Here is a 21,281-nt window from a genome sequence, read left to right as displayed (position 1 = left end):
TCACCCACATCAAAGTCCTTCACAGGTCAAGATGGTGGAACAACTTCCCAAGATGACTACTCATCTGAACGGTTCTCAGTACAACATGAGCAGGTGAGCAACAACGGTCCAAACCGATCTTCTCTCAACTATTCAATCAGTGGCCTGGAAATCGCTGGATATAACACGACACCCTTGTCCACCGACCAGGAGGACATGTCTTCAGACAAAAACAAACAAACCAAATCGGTTTCTCTCGCTGGCATAGAAATCCAGGACTGTCCGTGGTGGTCTTGTCAGGGCAGGTGTTTCGTGGAGCCAGCCAAACTACCGCAAGACTCGTCCCCCTCGATGATTAATTCAACCAATGACGTCCCTCCTAAATGCGCGTGCGACAACAGCTGTCTGACGCTGGGAGACTGCTGCGTCAACTTTTTCTCGCATTGTCTAATATCACGACAGAAGCGGAAGTTGTGGCGCTCCTGAAGCATGCGCGGTACTCCTCAGAAAACCTGACGACCAAAGGTGACATCATAGCGTGGAAGACGACGCGTCTGCTTGCTGTGTACAGCACGTGCGTCCGCACCCGAGGGCGAGACGTTTACCATGATAGCAAAGTGTCCAGATGGAGCCGACGATCAGGATCTGAACGCCAAGTGTAGTAAGACCGACCCACAACCTGGTCTGCCCCCGCACAGCTACAGAAACAACCTGGCATTGACATTCCGCACACCCTACTGCGCTCGTTGTCATGGCTACCAGGATCCCGAGCTGTTGGCGTGGACCGAGGGTCTGTCGTGTAACAACGCTTCAGAATGGCCGAGAAAGATAAAAGATATGACCTCTTCCCAGAACTTCGGCTTCAATCCCGACCTCGCAGTTGCTATACAGTCAGGTAACTGCCTCTACATCTATCGGCCTCCAATCAGCGACGGGTGGTCGTCTCCCAGATCGTGTTTTCCTGACGTCATCGCCTCCTCTGCCGCGAACGGAAGTGACAGTGACAATAGAGGCGCGTGCCGGTTCGAGGACCTACTCCTATGCAAGAGCTACGCATACCAGACCTTCGCCGCCGACAACACGGAAGTGAAGAACCCCCATTGCTTGAAATGCATGACGGGAGTGACCCCGATCTCCGTAGATCTTCCATGTGCACGCGGCAGGTCCCAAACAAAGAAAACGGACCTCCCCACTGGAGGAATCCTGGCGTTATTCCCCCGGGAGAGACCCAAGGATGACACAGTGGAGGTGAACGGCAAGAGGATCGTGCTGCCGGACTTCACCTGCGACGACAGCGAGGTGTTTGACTACGTCTTCCGCGTCTGCCGCACACTTTTCTGCCCGCTGGGCTTCATTCCCCTGCAGGGAGCGTGCGCGCCATCTGAAACGTTCGTTGTTCCTGGGACCACTCAGATCTTCAAAGAAGGAACCACGAAGCTGAATCTGCGGATGATCCTAGACACTGAAGCAACTTGTGATGGGGTGGAAAGGGTGTTCATGAAATTTATAGCAGGCGCGTCGTCGCCTACTGTCGGGAAGGACGGAGAGACGACCACAGCGACGAGCTTTGACGAGAGACATTTCTCGACCCGATGTGACACGATCATCATCGCAACCTCAGGTGGATCTCAGACGAGGGAGTTTCATGCCACACTGCTCAAGGTCTACAACTTGACGATGGTCCTCGACCTCCTGGAAGCATCCTTTCACGAATGCGCACTTCTGAACCTGACCTCATCAGCTGACGTAGCCAACTACGAACAGGAACCGGAACTGCTGTGTCCCAGCGGCTCTCTCGACGTCATCGACGCCGCGAACGTGACGTCACTGGGTTGGCAACTGCACGTCAGCGTCAGCCAGGACGAGACAAGGGCGTTGTTCCCACTGACCAACGTCGTGTTTAGGATGCACTTGAGCGCCGAGGAGCCACGAAGTTACCTGGCTGTCGTATGCGTCCAGCCGCTCTTCAATTCGACTTTGAACTGTTCCGCCGTGCCCTATGCCCTCAACCGCACGAAAGTCGTTAACGGCACGCTGCACGTCGTCGGCACCGACCTGACCTTTGAACCCGAGGCTTACGAACTGCGCGAACACTTTGCTCTTGTCTGCTCTCCCTTCAGAAACCTCAACGTTTCTCGGCAGAACGGCAGCAAGTTTTTCGAGTTTTCTTTCTTGCAGGTCTACGTGTCCCTGGGCTGCTCTCTGTGCTCTGTGTTGTGCCTGCTAGCAGCTCTCCTTGCTTACGCCCTCCTACGCGAGCTGAGGACGCTGGCCGGCCGCATGAACGCCTCCCTAGCAGGCAGCCTCGTCGCTGGACAGATCCTCCTCCTTGTCGACTTTGTCGACTTCGCCAGAGACCTGGGCGTCTGCTCCGTGCTGGGAGCCGTCTGCCACTTTTGCTGGCTGGCTGCATTCTGCTGGATGAGCGCCGTAGCCATCCACATGGCGCGCACGTTCCAGGGAGCAATGTCCACGCCATCGGGTGTGCACGCTGCCAGGCACGCGCGTGCGCTCTTCCGTAAGTATGCCGTCATCTGCTGGGGGCTTTCGGGACTGGTGGTCGTCGTCTGCTACACGCTGGACCACTTTCCAAGGATAGGGCTGCAGGTGAGAAGAAAGTTTAAGGTATTTTGCACTGCAAGACTTCAACTGGAGAACGTGCGACTGAGTGAATACAAATCGTGGTATCAATGTTTCGGTGTCGACTAACTCCTTGCTGTACATTTCAGGTTGGCTATGGCAAGCTGGGTTGCGCATGGATGGAAAAGTCGACAGTTTTTATCGTACCCGTCGCCGCAGCTCTTCTTATCAACATCATCTGCTTCTGCGTCACGCTTTTCAGCATCGAGCGCACGGTGCACGAATCACGACCGGCAGGTAAGGCAGGGATGGGTCAGATGGGAAAGTCACGTGAGCAATAGTGATGTAGTCACACAACGTGTTTACAAACCAAAACATCCAGCTGTTCCTCCGCTTGCCTGTACACTGGCCTCCCTTGTCCACAGGATCTCAGCGGCGGTCGCAGCGCACGCGCCTGTTGGTGTACGCCAAGATGTCGTCTGTCATGGGCCTCACCTGGCTCTTTGGCTTTGCAGCCTCCTTTTCCAACGAGGTGGCCATGTGGTGGGGCTACATCCTTCTCAACGGCCTCCAAGGTAGCTTCATCGCCTTCTCTTTCTTTCTCAACCGTCGCTTCTTCCGTCTTCTGGCAGTTAAACTCTCCTTCTCCGCGGCCAACCGCAGACACGGCCGCTGCAGCAGGCGTTCACACAAGCCCGACAGACCAAACAGCTTCAGCTGCAGCGACAGCACCGGTATTCACAATCGTCTGATTGGAGTGGCATGCCTGCAACATCAGCATCATCATCAGCAGCAGCACACAGGTACCCACGTTGCTTCCCCACATGGTATCTCCGGATCTGGAAGGCAGCCGGTGACCCCCAGCAAACTGTCATCATCTGGATTCACGACCCCCAACGAGAGCTTAACATCCTCTGCTTCGATGACACAAGATACTAGCTTGGACGACACCAGGAGAGTTGAGCATGGAAATGATGTTGGACAGGAAGTCAATTCTGTCTTCTGAACTTTCTCAAAAAGTTGCTCTTTCTTTGTTGATAATGCTGTCGTTGCTGCTAACTGCTTCAGGCTCTAGAATGTTTTGGTAACTGCTAGCAAAAGAGTCTAGGCATGCAGCACTCGATGGATTTTGTTTTTAAAACACGCTCGCCGCCACTAAATGTTTTCATTTACCTCTGTTGTATATCTATACGCATATTACGCATGTCTTACGACAGCTTGCTATTTATAAAGGTAAATCTGAATTATGGTCATTGAGCTATTAATACTACTGATGGTGATTTAAAAAAAGTGTTCTAAAATTACTGGAAATTTAAATTATGAACATTAAATTTGTTAAATATCAATTACTTACATCTGATTGGTATATTACAGATGTGTGGGTATTTTGGTATTTTACTCGGGTCACACGATGATATTTTCTTGGACAAGAGCATCTCTTTGATATGTTACAAGAAAGAGCATCCACATCGCAGTCGATCATGTTTAGGGCAGCAATTCTGTCTCGAAATTAAGCCTACAGGATCCTCAAAAGAGTTCCATTTTTGTTTTGTTTTTTTGTTTTTATTTTATTTTATTTTTTATTTTTTGCTGTTTTTGTTGTTGTTGTTGCTACAGTTTTTTTAATTTTTTTTTGTTTCGTTTTGCCTATGAACCTTCTTTTGCTTCTGTGTCAGAGAGTGTGTGTTGGTATACATATTGCGGTTGTTTTGAAAGGGGAAGCAAAAGATTTTTGGCTGTGACAGAAGCAGACAACAATTAGCGTAGAAGGAGGCCGAGGACATGTGATAAAAAGAATCGAAGATGACCACCAAAGAACATTTAGCAGAAAGCCCACAGCCAGCCAATTAAAAGAACTATTATGCCAGGTAACAAGCTAATCAAAGTCCTCTACCTCGGCATTGTAAGTACACGTACAGTCCTGTACGTTCTACCGTGCGTGTCGGCAGCGACACTGAAAGCAATTAAGGAAAGGTTCAGACCGAAGGAGAGTCCATTCCACACGGAGACCTTTGATAAAATGATCGCATTACCTTCACGCAGCACGCTACAATGATTACTCCCTTCCTTAGCGACGGGCGAAGCGTGGTCACGTGGTCATGACTGACGACCAAATACTCGCTGACTAGCGACGCGCACGAAGCAGGGGGTCTCTACAAACTACACACACACAGAGGAATAAAAGGAGATAATGTTACACTCAGGGGGTCCGTACACGTGTAGACACGTTTGTTGTGTTCGAACCAGCAACGAGTGAAGTGGCAGTGCGTACGTCACACCAATTAACTGTCTCGAGAAGAGAGTTTGTTTAAACCCTCGTGGAAAAACCGCAATAGACACTCACTTATTAATCTTAGTACATGACAGATCAGTCTAACCCTGGTACCAACCCCATATTTCTGTCGTGTCCATGGGAACAGTCTTTTGATGACAACACTTATGAACTGATTATCATGGCATGTGACTAGTTCACTGTTAAATGTCAGCATGGGTTCATCGGATACCTTGATGGACGGGGTGGTTGTTGGAGATTTACTCCGTGGTCTATGGGGAGGGTATGGAGGGGATAAGGTTGCGAATAGACACCAGGAACTGTAGGCGACAGAAAAAAATTCAGATAAGGACGGACATTAAGACCAGGTGTGTCAAGTAATAGGTATCTAGGTAAACCTGTCAGCTAAATTCCTGCATCAACGTTGCTAAACCATGTGAAGGCAGCTAGGCCTAAACAAACAGGTGAGAAAATGTTAAGCTTGGGTTCACAGCTCGATGTCGGCCATGGGACCGATGCCATGGAGGCGACCTGAGGGAGATTAGTTTGGGCGGCGGCGTGCGAACGTTGACTACACAGGGGCGAACGTGAGTCTATTTTTAGCCCTGCTCGCGACACGGAGGGACGGGACATGTGCACACGTCTCTGTGTGGGACCCGATGGGGGTCTCGTAAACGTGGTGGGAGTCGTCAGGATTCATGTCTGTCAGAGCTTCCGCATGATTAGCGAGACAGACTGTTTGGGACCATTACCTGGTTTGTACCTGTCGTACACACACACCACCCACCACTTGGAAATGTTTCTGGAGGTGAACAGTACTAACACCTGACACAGGTAGGCGTACTACCTACACATTCCTGTATGTGTGTGAGACTGTATATGAGTTGGAGAGTTTGTTGTAACGGTCATTAAAATAAATTACTTCTCAAGACAGGTTTTTAATTTTTTTTTTAAGGGATTGCTGACTTCCGTACTTCTTATGTATTATTTCCTCCCAATGCTTCGCATAAATTCCGCGATTTAATTTTCCTAGAGTGTTAATGTCCCTTGAATATTCCATCCTAGTTTTAATCTTCCACCAAAGATAACCCTCCTCTCTCCCTACCTACCTGAACTCTCACAAAGCTTTGTAATGCCTGAAGTGACTATGGGGCTCACCTAGGTATTGACTTCCTTTCTGTCTCATAAAAGTCTTTCTGAAATTGTTAGAGAAATTTTTACACTTGCGAAATGCCTGTCTGATCGGCATAAAAATGGGGCTGGAGGGAACTGTCAGCAACACACAGTTGGAGACTAGAAATTTCGTAACACTGGTGTTTGCATACCAGACATACTCATCTTTTCTTCAAACTCACCGCTTGCTACTTTGTAAACCCGCTGCATTGTGTTCCCCTTAAAAACTAACCTGACCTCCTTCTCGGTTTTTGGCTTCTGACACTGAATGGTTCCCCCACACAGAACTATCCCTTTTCTATCAAGCTAATTAAAGACAACTCACGAAACAATTTATGGTTGTTCTAGTGGTGGTGCCTCTATCATACCTCGCCCTCCCACTCAGTCCTATCTTCTAACTGTATTTACTTATGCAAAGAGAAGAGAACTCAACCTAGTGTCCGCCGAAACAAAATTCTTCTTGGTGGTGGAAGGTGGTAGAGGTGGTGGCGGCGGCGGCGGGGGATGGTAGTGAATGTGGTTGTTCTGTCTCCTGTCTGCTGTAAGCCGTTGCCTTGGTTTCGACTCCGCAGTTTCCGAGTGTTTACGTTGCTACACAGCGCAGATACTGCGAACTTCTGGTCTTCGTCTGCCATCGTCTTCATGGACCCCGGGTCAGGGTCACGTGCGGCAAACCTCGCATTTCGCTCTGAGCAGCCTGCACACGCCTCGGGGGAAACATCGATATGATCAATGTACAGGCGATGATTGACTTGTTACCATGGAGGTGGGACAACCCTATATGTAGAGTAATCCTTGCATTGTGATCTGCAAATTGTCGCCCCTCTCTCAATTTCTCTCTCTCTCCTCCGTTCTTTAAAGTGTTTATAAGCATGGAAGAGAGAAAGTGAGAGAAAGAAGAGGGAGTGAACAAAGCATTTCAGGACAGAGAAAAAGACTTTATTGCTGGTGTGGGCTTCCGCTATTCAAACCGTTGCAATTTACCGTTGATGCAGCCATGTTTGAAGAATACATGTAGAGTCGTTACTTATCGTCATTACTTACTGTGTTCACGCAATAATCGTCATTTCCATTACGACGTCATTTGTTTAGAGGCGGCACTGTAGTAGTAATCGTCATTTGTAGTATGACGTCATCTGTTTAGAGGCGGACCTGTTACTCTAGTAGTAATCGTCATTTACACTATGACGTCATTTGTTTAAAGACGGCACTGTAGTAGTAATCGTCATGTGCAGTATGACGTCATCTGTTTAGAGGCGGACCTGTCAGTCTAGTGCTGAAACACTAGAACGTCAGTCAGGACCGCAGTGTTCAAATCCTTTCTTGGGGCACACACTTCACTTTGGGTGCGGCACCCAATGGAAGGGCTGTCCGTTGTGGTGGATTTCTATGGGTACTAATTCTCCTTCAAGATGTCTTCCCTAACCAATCACTCAACCAGCCAACAGACGATTCGCTAATTAAGTAATGCTTTGTAAAAAAAAAAAAAAAAAAACCCTGACCAAATTAAGATATGTTCTTGGCCAAACAAGAATCATATCACGATGAAGCGCTACTACTAGCTTGTAGCTAGCAACCATCTGTACTTTCTGTTCTATAGCAAGTATCTGCTTGATACAGGTACTTTCGGTGATTTATTTGCTTACAAAGCTCTTGTATTTGTACAAGAATAAACTAATAATTTTCTGTGAATTTTTTTTTCATTCACTGATGTCTAGTAGCTTGTTACCAGTCTCTGGGCCTAAAAAGTTGTTTACATTAAACAATTTTCGAGTAGTTACCATGCATGCCCGACAACTGACTAGAGAAATGTTTAAGTGCTTAAATCCTCGATAAATAAACCACGCTACTCACAACATGCCAACGGACCTGAACTCTCCACTTCTACCTTCATGAAGAGTTCTACAGATTACCTGCAGTTTTTACCAGGCTGTTCGACAACTCAATTTATGTCGCCGATCTGTTTGCCTGGCCTGGAGACGTATCTACCTATTGGCACCACGCTGCACGCGACCTTTGACATAATTCAAGTGACCTTTGGCACGAGATAGCGTTATCTGGACTGCCAAGGGACAGAATCCAGTCGGCGACTGGCGACAACATTTCAAGTTTATGATAAGAAATTTACTCACAGTGCGTAACACAAATAGTGATTGAACCTAGAGTTTTTGTTTCTTTAAAAATAATTGTTTCTTGATGAATAGGGATTAATGAACATGTTTAAATGAGGGATGGAGAGGTTGAGAGTAGAATAGTAGGTTGAGAGAGTTGCAGTTCTTGGGAGTGAGAAATCTGAGATATAAGGTAGGTGGTAGATAAAAAGAAAACCAGACAAGAAGTCCATGACATGATGCTCATCATTAGTACTGAGATTTGATTAGAAGTGGGTAGTAACTGCGGGCCATGTCTTAGGTCACTTCATTTCTTTCACATAAAATCGAAATGAAATGACTCGGACAATATGATAACTATACTGACTATTTACATTTTCTTTTCTTTGTTTAATTTCATGTATTATAATGAGTGACTTTATAGCAATTTATTGCGAAATGTCTTCTAGCAACACTCCTCCTGTTCTCGATTTAAAGCGGCTTAGACTGGTGGGTAGGGGCAGGGGACTCCATCCTAACAGTAAACCAAGTTCACAGGTACATTACTGACGAAGCAAAGACCTCCCACCCAACGTAAACACCTATTATTTACTAACAGTGAAAAAAAAAATCCTGCACCAAATACTATTTATTTATTAGTTAAAAATCTCAGTCAAATTAACCATCAATTCACATCTTTGCACATATACCCGCTTTAATTCTCTCTTTGGCTTTCCCTTTTAAACACTTGTTTTTGTAGTAAAAAAATACTTCACTTTTTTGCTTATTTTGTTGAACTCGTAAATAAAGATTTGTCCTTTTTTTCTCTCTTTTTCTCGGCTTCTGTTCCTTTTTGGTACTTTGTGAAGAATCACATCTCAAGTATTGATACAGGATAGGCAAATAGTTATTCTTGCCTCCTCATTATCTTTTTTGGGGGGTGGGAGTGGCCGCCCACTTTCCTCCCTAGTTCCTATGCCACTGCATAGTGAGCACTACTCAGCTTGTCCTCGTCATCACAAGGAGGCCCCTCCTACCCGAGTGTACAAGAAATTTACAGAATTACCGAGTTTATTTCACTTGTTCTTTATTCTTCCGCTCGGCACAAAGATACCCGAAGCTGCCTAATGCACCTAAAGTCTTCAACTTCGCATTTATCACCAAACTGTGTCCGAAGTAAGCCAGACTGTCTTTGAAGTGTTTATCGGTTTATCGCCAGCACCGGGAAGATGAGGCTTACGTTGAGTACCTCTCCCTGGCGACCACACAATGGCGGGTGACAGCTTGATCCACCCGACTCTGGCGATCTGTCACCGATTCTATACGCTTTCTAACTCAAAATGAATCACACAAGAGGCCGCAGATCCCCGGACATCACGGACCAGAGGTCTTCACAAAAAGATTTGAGTAGAAGTGGAGGTCGTGGTCTCAGCGCATGCGCAGGGTTTACCAACGAAGAAAACGTCTTTTCATTTCGTTCAGACGAGATGGCGACATCAACTTCCCCCATACACACCATCCCCCCCTAACCCTGAACCCGCTCCAGTCAGTCAACAGCCTCCCTGAATAAATGATGTCGTAATTAATCAAAGGAAGTTTTTTATCACCCTCCAGAAATGGATTAACGGCCGTCACTGCCCGTTGTGGGGTTAATCCAAGGCAGTGGTAACTGAAAGATCCATCTAGTTTTTTTGTCCACACAAGACTTTGTTCTTTAGTCCGCACATGCCAGTCGGGTGACTTGATGTATGTGGTAATCGATGTTTAAACACCCGCTCACTGTATATATATATACCGCCAGCGAGATTCGAACTGCAGTGGTCCGACTGGCTGGGTCTACGTGGTCACGTGCTACCTTTTTCGGAGTTTTCTCCCTGACTGGGAGTCGAATCTTTAAAGAATGTACACATAGGATGATGGAGAAAAAAGTAAGTAGTGTAAGTGTAAGTAGTGATCTTGTCTGGTGCAAGCGAATATCATTCATTCTTTCATCCCTTCCTCAGTTAACGAATAGTTATGCTGGTCAGCTGGTCGCCAGATGGAGCAACTGGGAGGATGCAGCGGGTCCTGTGTGGAGTGACCAGTCCACCCCTTTACATTTGCAAGCTAGGGTGTCGATATAACTAACATATCTATTTATGTATAACATGTTGAAACATGAATGTCAACAATATTTTAAATCAGGGGTGGGGAACCTTGTTATGTTTTTTTTTTTCCAAAAGCCATTTTGATGCTTACAACATCATTTTCGAGTCATATAATATTGTCTACTTAAAAATTAGCTTGCTCTATTTAGTCAGGCTGTAGTTTCGCTCCAGTATGTTAAAAAGTTTGTAAAGTGTACACCTCCATCCTGCCTGTCACTGCTGTCCATTGATGTTATATCATCACCACCTTTTCGTAATTACATGATCGAAAAATATTCTCTACTCCGATGAAAAGGATAGCGAAACAAATGTTTCAATTTCAATTTGTCATTGAAACCTCAATTCACTAGCTGTTGGTGGTGTCAAGATATATTTCCAAGGTTCCAGGCCTGTCAGGGTTCAGTGCCACTTACATCGAAAGCTGCTGCAAAGAGTTCAACAGCCTTTGAAGTCATTGCCCGAGACCTTTGACCCTGGCTGTTCCATTGTGAGGGGAGACTCACAGCAAATCATGAAGTGCTATACAAAGATTTTATTTGCTCTGTCGTCTTTGGTGCCCCACCCATTCATTTTCTTTTGTACCAGCCGATCCGTGACATGTTGTATGGATAAATATACATATACATATACATATGTAGTCAAAGTTATAGAAAGTCTCACCCTCAGCTGCTCACCCACCTTCTCGTATTTCGTGTAACCGTTATGAGGTCGAGTGATATGAGATCGAGTCAGTTGATTGGAAGGTGAAAAAAGACTTTGCCTCTTTCTTGACAATATTTATTTCGTTTTTGTTTGTGGTGGCCTGAACAAGTATACAAGTACTTTACATTAGATCCCTTTTTTTGATGTTGCAGTTTGGGGTCGATCCAAAGACTTTTTTCAACGATGTCGTCCATGTGGGATCCCATTCGTTTTGTTGCTCCTTCACGCATGCGCATTAATCAAGTCACGTGACATTTACGTGAATGAACCTGTCCCAGAAATGTCTCCGAGAACTCTTCAGCGTGCAGAAAACTACTCAGCAGGCAGGACACCAGGCTGTATCCTCCACACTTTGAACACCTGTGAAGTAAAGCTGAGCCAAGAAACTTGATTGACGAGGATTGGACGCTAGAACTCGACTTGTCGTGTGATTATTTTCTCTCAGCCTTCACTTCACTGTGACAGCAATACATCATCCAAAGAGACAGAACTCTCACAGTCCTGAAAAAAAAAAAAACAAAAGCAGATGGGACAGGACAGTAGTTTCCCAATGAAACCTCAGTGATGAAATGGCCGGTACGCAATCCCGAAACCGGAAGTCGGGTAGCGCCCCCTACAACGGCCCGTACGGCACTCCGTTATCCCAGGTGGCGTACCATGAGTCACGACATCTGCACCCGCAGCGCCTCCCGTACCGTCGTCACGAGCGGCCGGCGTCAGTCCACTTGCTGGACGTCAGCACCGAGACGCTGGACAACATGCAGCAAGTGGCGCCCTCTGTCAGACGCCTCCTAGTGCCCAACCTCAAGGTAAAGGAGACAGGACTGTATGAGGGGGGGATAATTTAATCATCAGTTTGTATGTAATTCTGATATCTTCTCTCATAAAATGTCGGCAACAAAAATATTTTTAAAATTTACTGGTCATCGTGGAGGAGTAAAAAAATCTTTTCTTCTACTCCAAACAGCTGAAGACAGTGCCGGAGTCCCTCGTGATGCACCTGCAGCAGTTGGAGACCCTGGACTTGAGCCACAACCAGTTGGGGGACAGCTCGTTCCCGGAGGCCATGAAGACCCTGGACTGCTTGGTGGAGCTGCGGCTGAGTGGCAACCAGCTGACCAAGGTGCCCACGTGCGTGCGGCGACTGCGCAACCTGTCGCGGTTGGACCTCAGCCACAATCTGCTGGACTCCTCCGCCGGCCTGGAAAAACTCAAGAAGCTGCAGGTCGGGGCTGGACTGTCCGTGTGTGTGTCCACATGTGTGCGAGTTTGGGCACGTGTGTGCGTGAGGCTTCGTTTGTGACTTTTTTTTAATGTGACTGCGCGAGGGTTTGAACTCCCGATAGAAGTCACTTCATTTTCCGGTTTTTTTTAATCATTCTTTTAATATTATCTCCCTCAAGTGGGGTTCTGCTTTCCATGTCGTTGTGTCTTTACAGTGGCGGTGTCTTTAAATTGCTTTTGCAGTTAAATGTCGTTATTTTCCTAGGTGCTGGTACTGGACGGTAATAAACTCAACTCCCTTTTCAAAGACATCGGCAACCTCCGACGCCTCCAGATACTGCGATGTAGCGGGAATAAAATCAGGTAAGGGTGGAGCAGCCAAAAGTCACTGTTTGATTGAACAAATAATTAGTGTCGAGTCTTTATTTCACACGGTCACTGGATCACAGGACAAAAGTCTGGTTACCTGACTTACTCCCACTTTTAGGACTAACGACTTCCCACTAAATAACTAATTTGAAGACTATGACCAATGAATTATTTGCTGTTTGACTAAGTGTATTCGGACAATAAAGATTGATGTGACATTTCTTTCATACCGGCTTCGTTAATGCTGTGCAGGGAAGTTCCCCGGGATATCCGACACCTGGCCGCCCTAACAGACCTCGACATTTCCAACAACCGCATCGCTGTACTGCCCACAGATGTCTTCCAGCTTCCTCATCTCGAGGTCCTCAACGCCAGCCAGAACCAGGTCACACACGCACGCACACACGTATTCACTCATGTGCTTATTATCGCAGTCAGTTGTCGAACTTGGTTGCTTATGCACGCAGTCGTACACGCTGACCAATATGCAATCAGGGTCCAAATAGAAGTTACAGCCGAGCGTTTGTTGACAGAGATGCTTGTAGTTGTCTCTTGGGCGATGTTACAGACCAAGAACTCGCTGGAGGAAGATAATTCTGACCTCATGACATGGATTCGTAAGCTTGAATGTTTTAGCAAGGATGTAGGTAGTTGAAATCAAACCAAAGAATGAAATTAATACACAATCGACTTCCTACATAATGCAAGTTAGGATTTCAATTCTTCCAATTTACTCTGCAGGTAGGGAAGATCCCCTCCTTCAACGTGAAGGTCCAAAACCGGCATTGGATCTCCACAGTCGACCTGTCAGAAAATAACCTGGCCAAGTTTCCTGGTCATCTCATGTTTCTTTCCAACAAGCTGGATCTGAGTAGTAATAAGATTCGAATCTTGTCGTGGGCAACACTGAAGAAGCTGGACTGGGACAAACATCAGGAGCTGCTGCTGGAGTCCAACCCTCTGTGCTACCCGCCACCGGAGGTTTGCGAGTCTGGCCTCCGCTCGATCATGAACTTCTTCCAGGAGTCTCAAGCGGATGTTAAGGTAAGTAAATGCTTTTGATAATATAATATATTGACCTTCTTGCTGTATCTTTTTCGTTTCTTCAGCTAAACATATTTCTGACCAGTCACTATCAGGCGGAAGGATTCTGTGAGCAGCTAGCGTCTTCAGCTTCTTATTCTATTGTGCTTTGTCTGACAGACATACCAGGGGGTCAAGGTGCTGGTGCTGGGGTCAACCCGGAGTGGCAAGACCAGTCTGGTGCACTCGCTGGTCGACCAACAGGCTCGACTCTCTGATGACGTGTCGGATGGCACCGCCGGCGTGGACGCCTACGAAACCAGCTTCGACTACGACGTTGACAACGGCAAGCCGGGTGAGTGGAGGCGCGTCACATCCGTTTTCAATTTTTCGCTCATGTCCTCTTCAAATAGGTTAGTATGTCAACGTGTCCGTAGGGTGCGAACGGTAATTTCGATGTGGGTCTGCAATTGTGCAGGAAAGTCGCTAAACCTGTGCGTGTGGGACTTCTGCGGCCACCCGTTCTACCTGTACCCGCACTACTTGTTTCACGAGCACCCGTCGGTGACAATCCTCACGTTCAGCATGCCAGACTACTCAGGAGACAGCTTCACCCAGCAGGTCAATTTTTTTCTGTCTCTTTCTTTCTTGCTCTCTCTCTCTCTCACACACACACACACTGAAAAACGAATACCTTTTCGTAAACGAGTGGCTTTGTATTATCGACTAACTCAATGACGTAGGAAGGTGCTCGACTTGGTCTCCATGCTGACACTGAGCGAAGTTCGCATCCTTGTTCCCTCAGTATTTTTTTTAAATTTTTATTTTTTGAGGGGACAGCAGTCACAAATGTCCTCCCTGGTTCGTACGCCACTGTAACTAACAATCATCCTTAAGAAGCGAATTAGCTAACAAGCATATAGACAGCCACAAAAACTCACAACAAACAAACAAACAAAACAAAACAAACAAACAAACAAACAAACAACAAACAAACAAACAAACAAACAAACAAACAAACAAAAGGGAATAACTATTGATCTAACAGATTGTGTGATTTCATTCTACAAATTTTCCTCCTGACCATTAAGGTGGGTTCGTGGTTCGACTGGATGATCGCGAAGACCAACAAGCTGGTGGTCCTGCTTGTTGGCACCAAGAGCGACCTGGTGACCCCTGCGCGGGTCGCGGAGATCACGTACGACGTGCGGCGCCGCCTCTCGGCGCACCTGCAACAGCGGCAGCAAGCGATCGAGCAGCGGGTCAAAGCCATCGAGTCGCGTCCCGCCATCTCGCCCTCGCTCTCAGAGCAGCTGAAGGCCCTCGTCAAGCTCCTGCAAGCCCGCTTCGTGGTGCAGACTGACGTCATCGCCACCAGCGCCAAAACCTTCAGCGGCTTCGGCAGGCTGCGACAGGCCGTGGAGGCGCTGATCGACGACCGGAAACTGTTCCCCAACGTCATGCGCGAGATTCCCACCTTCTGGGCGGAAGTGGAGAACTGGGTGGAGGAGCGAGGCAACACTCTGCTGGTGCCCATCATGAGGTGGGGGGAGTTCTCGGAGGAGGTGACGCAGCGATTCGGCATGAAGCACCTGTTGGTGTCCATCACTCAATACCTTCACGAGACCGGCAAGGTGAGAACTGGTTTAGAGTCAGTCTGTGAGCAATGGTATTAGGAGGAATAATTGAAATTCGTCAATTCCTTCCTTCAAATAGAACCGAGTAAGATAATGTCTTTGAACTTTATGCTATTCTTTTTTCTCTTATTTTATGTAGTAGGTTTGCAGAAGATGTCTAAATAAATGAGAGTTATTAGTAATTTTAACATAAAATATTTGAAACGAAAAATTATTATCAAGTTAACATTGTTGTTTAACATGTTCTTGCAGCTGGTGTGTTTTTTTTTCCTCGCATTGCGTTTGAAAGGTCACGAATGTGTCAAAGGAGGTCATTCGACATCTAAGCATAATAAGGTCTTTTCAGGTGCTGTGGTTCTCCAGCGTTCCTTCCCTCAAAGAATATGTCTTTCTTCGTCCATCCTGGCTCTTCGACGTTCTCAAGCAGCTCCTTCGCCACGACCTCCACTCCATGACCTTCACCCCTGACGACTCCTTGAAGGCCATCGGCTTCACGCAGGTCAAGTTCGAGCGGCTGAAGAAGGAGGCGCTAGTGGAGGGAGTGATGGACAGAGAGCTCATCAAGGCTCTTCTGGTGTCCCTCCTCCCAGCCGACCTGACCACCCCAGCCGCTGAGGTACCCGGATAAACGAATCGAATTGTTGGGTGGATGCGGAATGGATGCGTGAGAGAATGATTACTGAGAACATCTCGATGACGCCATTTTTTTCTCCAACGGTGCAGGTGCTGAATCTCTTAACTGAGGGATTGGAAATAGGATATCCGGTGTCTAAGCGCATGCGCGAGACTACCTACAGTTTCAGCATCGAGAAGGACAGTCAGGGGCAGGTGAAGGTAAACAAGTTGTTGATCCCCTGGTTCCGCACTTCCGCCGAGCCAGCGGCCTCACGGGAAAAGTGGACCGAGCTCCATGGCCGCCACCGTCTGTGTGCGTTGTTCCGGTTCCCGCTGTACATGCCACCCGGACTTTTCGAACTCACGACTGTGCGCGTGCATCACGAGAAGCACAGACTGGTGTTCGTCGCCCACTGGGGCGGAGGAATACAAGCACATCATTCGGAAGAAAAGGTGCGCATTGCCATCACCTACTTCTTAGAGAAGAGCGCGTCTCGAGACGACAAACGAATGACAGGAAGAGGAGATAACTTAAGTGTCGGGAAGAAGGATTCCAAAAGTGAAGGCAAGACAGAATCAAAAGACAGCAAAGAGAGGAAAGTGAAAGACTCTGGTCTCAACGGTCGTCTACAAGGTGAAGGGGTGAAGCAGAAGAAAACGGACAGCGAAGAACCACATGAGAACATAGAGAACAAGGAGACTGTTATGAAAGAGAAAGACGACAATGAATTTCAGGATGAAAGAGAAAGTGGGGATGATATCGAGGTCACAGAGGCGAGAACGAGGCTGACGAAGGAGGACAGCCAGCAGGCAGCCGGCGCCGAAAGCACAGTTGTGGTCAAGTTTGAGGTGAGCAGACGACCTGTGAACATACTGACCATGATCACTAACTCTGTTTATATTCCGATTTCACTTCTTCAGTCACTTTCAAAATATCTCATCTCTAGAAGTGCGAGCTTCAACATTTATCATGTTTTATTTTTCAACTTTATTCACTGAAAAGAATATTCATGCCAACCATTTTTTTAACCCTACCCTGACCATGATTGTTAGGAGGGAGTGTTGAGGATGCTGTGTGCACGTGCTCTACAAAAATACACACAAGTTGAGCATGCCACTGCTTACAGAGAAAAATTAATTATCACTTATAATTTCTGTAAAATCATCATCGATTATCATCATCATCGATGTGTCTCGATGACGCAGATTCGTGACGACAGCGGCGACTCTGCAGACCAAACGCCGGCAGCCACCATGTGGACCATCCTGCTCCCTCTGCTGATGGATTTTGAAGAACTTTTGAAGGGCTACGCGGGTGAGTCGTGTTCATGCTTTGTTTGTTAAATTAACTTTTATTTATTTGTTATTAGTTTACAAACTGTAGAACCATTTTCACCTTCCACTTTGTACCATTGCACCCACGCGCACGGGGACGCAGTTTAAGAGACTGGCATGGGGCAGGGGGAGGGGCTGTTGGCAAGAGTTGAGTGAAAGGAGAGAAGAGAGATGCAGTTCACGCTCTACCGTTTTTTACACGCTTTTCCTCTTCTACCACCCTCCTACACTCCCAAGGTGTGCTGGTAGAGCGCTGGACAGGGTGCCCGCTGTGTGGCGACACCTCCTTCCTCGGTGAGTGGTTGGCGCCCAAGGAGACTCAGAGCATGAGCACCCGCACGTGCGACACGTGCCATCAGCACGTGGACACCGCCTTCCTCGTGCAGCCAAGAGAGAAGAAGAGAGGTGAGGTATTGGGCTAGCGATTGGCGGCCTCATTTGTCATCATCAATCATCATCATCATCGACAACGATTTATGTGAATTTTGTATTTGTGCGTTTGGTCCAACTGTTGTCCAGGGGTGGGAGCGAGGGCTGTGCCATTCTCGCGAAGCTTCTTTCATCGTCCTTCTCATTGGAGGCAGTTTATCGGATGATAAACCCACTTTAGATGGCGTTCTTCCACCTCTCTCCTCCCTACCCTCCACATGTCTGTAGGATGGTTTAGCATTCCTGAACCTATCGCGACCATCATTAGCAAACCTCTCCTCGTCTTACCTCCCTCCCTCACAAACGGTTTCTACACTTGAGTATCTTTACACTTGAAAATGACAAGTGAGGCAGCATCCAATCTTCTGAAATATATAAATATGAATAAATATGAATATGACTGCAACCATAGAATCCCCAAAATGACATTTTTAGCATAGGGAAAAAAAATAGAGAAAAACTTTGTATTCTCTGTCTGGCCTGCTGGTGGCTGGGAATTCTCCTTCAAAGAGTTCTCCTTCAATTATGTAGCGATGCTAATACTGTCACGCACACAGTGATATAAGTAAGTGATATACTATGAACTAATGTGTACATTCCACTCGCTTAGTGCGGACAGTTATGATTAATTTAAGTTCAAAAATTCTACAGTCTCTAAAGTTTAGAGTCTAAACAGTGAGCAGTCCTCACACAGAGAGTACTGAGGTACTTGGTTTTATATTATGTAGCATTTAAAAAATCTTTACCTTCTACTATATGAAGTACGCCATCTAGAAAATATTTTAGTTTTATTTATGTGATTATTAAGGAATGGTTTATCTGTGCACATTTCATTTTTATCGAAATTTTCAATTTTTTGTTTTTGTTTTCATGAATAATTCGATGATTCGATAATAATCCTTTGACACGTTCTCTTACTAGTCGTTGGATACAAAGTGTGTGAGTTACACGAAACTTTGACAGTTTAGTTTACAAATATTTGACAGGTTCTGAAGTTGTCATGTTGACCTTTGACTTTTTCACTGTCATGTATATCTGGCATACTCTTTCAGTTGTCATAAATCGGTTTAGTCGTAGACATCGCCGCCCCTCAGACCCTCCTGAAGCAGAGGAGGGGAACGTAAGTTGCAATGGAGTCGTTCTTTTCTGCAGATTCTGTAACAAGTCAACGTCACGAACCCTCTAATACTACTAGTGCACGTCACGAGCCCACTAACACTACTAGTGCACGTCACGAGCCCACTAACACTACTAGTGCACGTCACGAGTCCACTAACACTACTAGTGCACGTCACGAGTCCACTAACACTACTAGTGCACGTCACGAGCCCTCTAACACTACTAGTGCACGTCACGAGTCCACTAACAGTACTAGTGCACGTCACGAGCCCACTAACAGTACTAGTGCACGTCACGAGCCCACTAACACTACTAGTGCACGTCACGAGCCCACTAACACTACAAGTGCACGTCACGAGCCCACTAATACCACTAGTGCACGTCACGAGCCCACTAACACTACCAGTGCACTTCACGAACCCACTAACACTACAAGTTCACGTCACTGCATGTTTGTGCTTGAGAACTGTTGTAACCTACACTAACTTCTGTTACTTATTTTGTTACTTTACCTTTTTATACAAAAATCTACCTTTACGAACCCTCTGACCCCGTGACTAACCTTTGTTTGCTTTGTATTGGACTTTTTATATTTCCTGCGTCGTTTCACAGTTCAGCTTTTTTATACTTTGTACCTTGTAGCCTCATCTGCTGATTCTTTATTTGCGGTTTTCTTTAAGTCGTCAGGTGATGAAGTCTGTAAAAAGGACATTTTGTAACCTGACAAGGTCTTTGCTGTCTGAAATTATCTTTTCTTCTCTTTCTTTCCTTCTTTCTCTTGCTCCTAAACATACAATGATTATATTATATCGTATTGTATTCTACTATATGTGTACATATTTTGAAAACGAGTGAGAGAAATAGGCTTATTCGAGTGAGATGCATGTGTGAGAGAGAGAGAAGGTGGAGAGATGTGCCGCAGAAGCTAATTAGCGCGTAGGTTAAAAGGTGAAATTAGTCAACTTTACTTCACGAATTATTTTATGAAGAAGTGTGAGAATGCTGATTTCTGTTTTGTTTTGTGCTTTGCTTATATACCTTTCTACAAAGCAGTTTTTATAATAAACTGACCGAGTTATGCAAGCTTTTTTATATCTTCACTGCATGTGACTTTTAAATATTATTTTATTTAAATTATTTTTTTTAATTAAAATTCTTAAAACCACTAATTATGAAGAGGGAAGTGCGATGTCAGTATATTGCCTTAACGTACGTGTGTGTGTGTGAAAATCGAAAGCTTTTCTGGGTGAATAAGAGATTTATTTATGTACCATGATATTTATAAATGTCGTTTAAAAACACTTTCTACAAATCTCCATAATCGTTATTCGAAAAATCTTATGACTTATTTCTTTTGGGGGATAATTTATAGTTTATCACAGTTTTGTTGAAAGTTCCTTCAATTAGAAACATTCAGTTCAGGAAATATTTTTATGTAAGAAGTTTGATATTGACAGTGATGGCTGTGTAAATTTACAGATGTCGTCATTAGAAACCTCGTCAAACGCTCGTTATCAAGACGTCGCGGTGCCACAGTAACCTCTGACCTGGATGACATCCAAACATTGGCCCCACGTACACCGCGGAGAGCACCAGTTATTCACCTTGATGTGCTGGGCGACGACAGTCTTCATCGACTTCTGGATCCCAGAGATTCGGTCGATTCCTTCCTGTCGTTTCAATAATGATGGAGAGCTGTTCTGAGAGCTCAGTCCGGTGTAAGAGCCTACACACCGACAGTCAGTCATCAGACAGTGGAGGACCCTGTCGCAAACATGGACAAAGTGCGTGCATGCAGATGAACTGTCAGCCAGCTGTTGGTCTTTGACTGGTACTGGTCATTTTGGGGATGCTTATCGATAGATGCTGCAGTTGGCGAGGCTCGAGCGATGGTGAGCAGGTCCTGCATGATCCCCTGGCCACCGAGACTTCAGTCTTCGAGAAGTAGGGGACAGGGTAGGAGAACTGGTTTTACGCCGAGGCAGCAGCTAAAGCTATCACGGCAAGGCAGCCCTGTAAATAGTCACATGCAGAAAAAGAGAGTGCTCGAACCGAAATCTGAACGCAGGGCAACCAACCTGACACCGGACAGCCCAACCTCACTCGAAGGTATTTTGTACAACAGTCACCCTGGTTACATCTATAACAATATAGCGAGATGCTCAAATGATTCTACCACATGTACATTATTTTCGACATGTCTGCCCACACTATGTTGGACGACATTGAGCTAAACAGTGTTCGGAAGCTATTCCACACAGGCTATACGACAAACCGTATTTTAACGGTGATGTTTATTTTTTCAACCTTTTATAGATTTTGTAAGAAAAAAGGAGCAAGTGTGAAGGTGCTGGCTGTGCTTGATTGCATCTAGTCCTGTCCTTTAGGTGCAGATCCACAAACAAACATTTCAGTTCCATTACGACATTTTTGGGGAGAGGGGTTTGAGATAATGACATAAAGACTTACTAGACCAGTCAAAATCATTTTCTAATTTTCTTTTGTTGAATAGGCGTGAAATATATACAGTCTTCAACGCCAATTTTGATTTTTGTGTTTATGCATGAGTGTGTGCATGGGCTTGTTG

At 46.0% G+C, this 21,281-nt stretch overlaps 2 protein-coding genes across 3 annotated transcripts; both read left to right on the top strand.

Moving 5' to 3' along the window:
- Positions 1 to 585: 585 nt before the first annotated feature.
- On the top strand, positions 586 to 3,878 carry LOC112555563. Its single transcript, XM_025223998.1, has 3 exons — positions 586 to 2,586; positions 2,709 to 2,856; positions 2,985 to 3,878. Exons 1-3 carry the CDS (start codon positions 586 to 588, stop codon positions 3,563 to 3,565), a joined length of 2,730 nt encoding a protein of 909 aa, XP_025079783.1. The 3' UTR covers positions 3,566 to 3,878.
- Positions 3,879 to 11,098: 7,220 nt separating this feature from the next.
- Positions 11,099 to 21,236, top strand: LOC112555842 (malignant fibrous histiocytoma-amplified sequence 1 homolog). 2 transcript variants are annotated; one of them, XM_025224381.1, is made up of 14 exons: positions 11,099 to 11,752; positions 11,911 to 12,168; positions 12,433 to 12,530; positions 12,789 to 12,921; positions 13,278 to 13,580; positions 13,740 to 13,914; positions 14,038 to 14,180; positions 14,651 to 15,193; positions 15,543 to 15,812; positions 15,920 to 16,660; positions 17,018 to 17,126; positions 17,384 to 17,551; positions 18,628 to 18,695; positions 20,174 to 20,366. In XM_025224381.1, the coding sequence occupies exons 1-14, from the start codon at positions 11,513 to 11,515 to the stop codon at positions 20,231 to 20,233; spliced, it is 3,309 nt and encodes a 1,102-aa protein (XP_025080166.1). In that variant the 5' UTR covers positions 11,099 to 11,512; the 3' UTR covers positions 20,234 to 20,366. The 2 variants fall into 2 exon arrangements, with proteins under 2 accessions (XP_025080166.1, XP_025080165.1); XM_025224380.1 differs by lacking the exon at positions 18,628 to 18,695 and having other exon boundaries at positions 20,174 to 21,236.
- The last annotated feature ends 45 nt before the right edge of the window (positions 21,237 to 21,281 follow it).

This window comes from Pomacea canaliculata, linkage group LG14 (assembly GCF_003073045.1).
Source record: "Pomacea canaliculata isolate SZHN2017 linkage group LG14, ASM307304v1, whole genome shotgun sequence".
NCBI lineage: Eukaryota > Metazoa > Mollusca > Gastropoda > Architaenioglossa > Ampullariidae > Pomacea > Pomacea canaliculata.
Note: the sequence above shows the minus strand (reverse complement) of the source record. Positions and strands in the feature narration are given on the sequence as shown.

Bases quoted from the DNA above. Each gene is read 5' to 3' on its own strand.
- LOC112555563 (XM_025223998.1), top strand. From the start codon at position 586: ATGATAGCAAAGTGTCCAGATGGAGCCGACGATCAGGATCTGAACGCC. The intron at 2,587-2,708 runs GTGAGAAGAAAG...TGTACATTTCAG, and splicing joins TTCCAAGGATAGGGCTGCAG to GTTGGCTATGGCAAGCTGGG. The intron at 2,857-2,984 runs GTAAGGCAGGGA...CCTTGTCCACAG, and splicing joins GCACGAATCACGACCGGCAG to GATCTCAGCGGCGGTCGCAG.
- LOC112555842 (XM_025224380.1), top strand. From the start codon at position 11,513: ATGGCCGGTACGCAATCCCGAAACCGGAAGTCGGGTAGCGCCCCCTAC. The intron at 12,531-12,788 runs GTAAGGGTGGAG...AATGCTGTGCAG, and splicing joins TGTAGCGGGAATAAAATCAG to GGAAGTTCCCCGGGATATCC. The intron at 12,922-13,277 runs GTCACACACGCA...TTTACTCTGCAG, and splicing joins TCAACGCCAGCCAGAACCAG to GTAGGGAAGATCCCCTCCTT.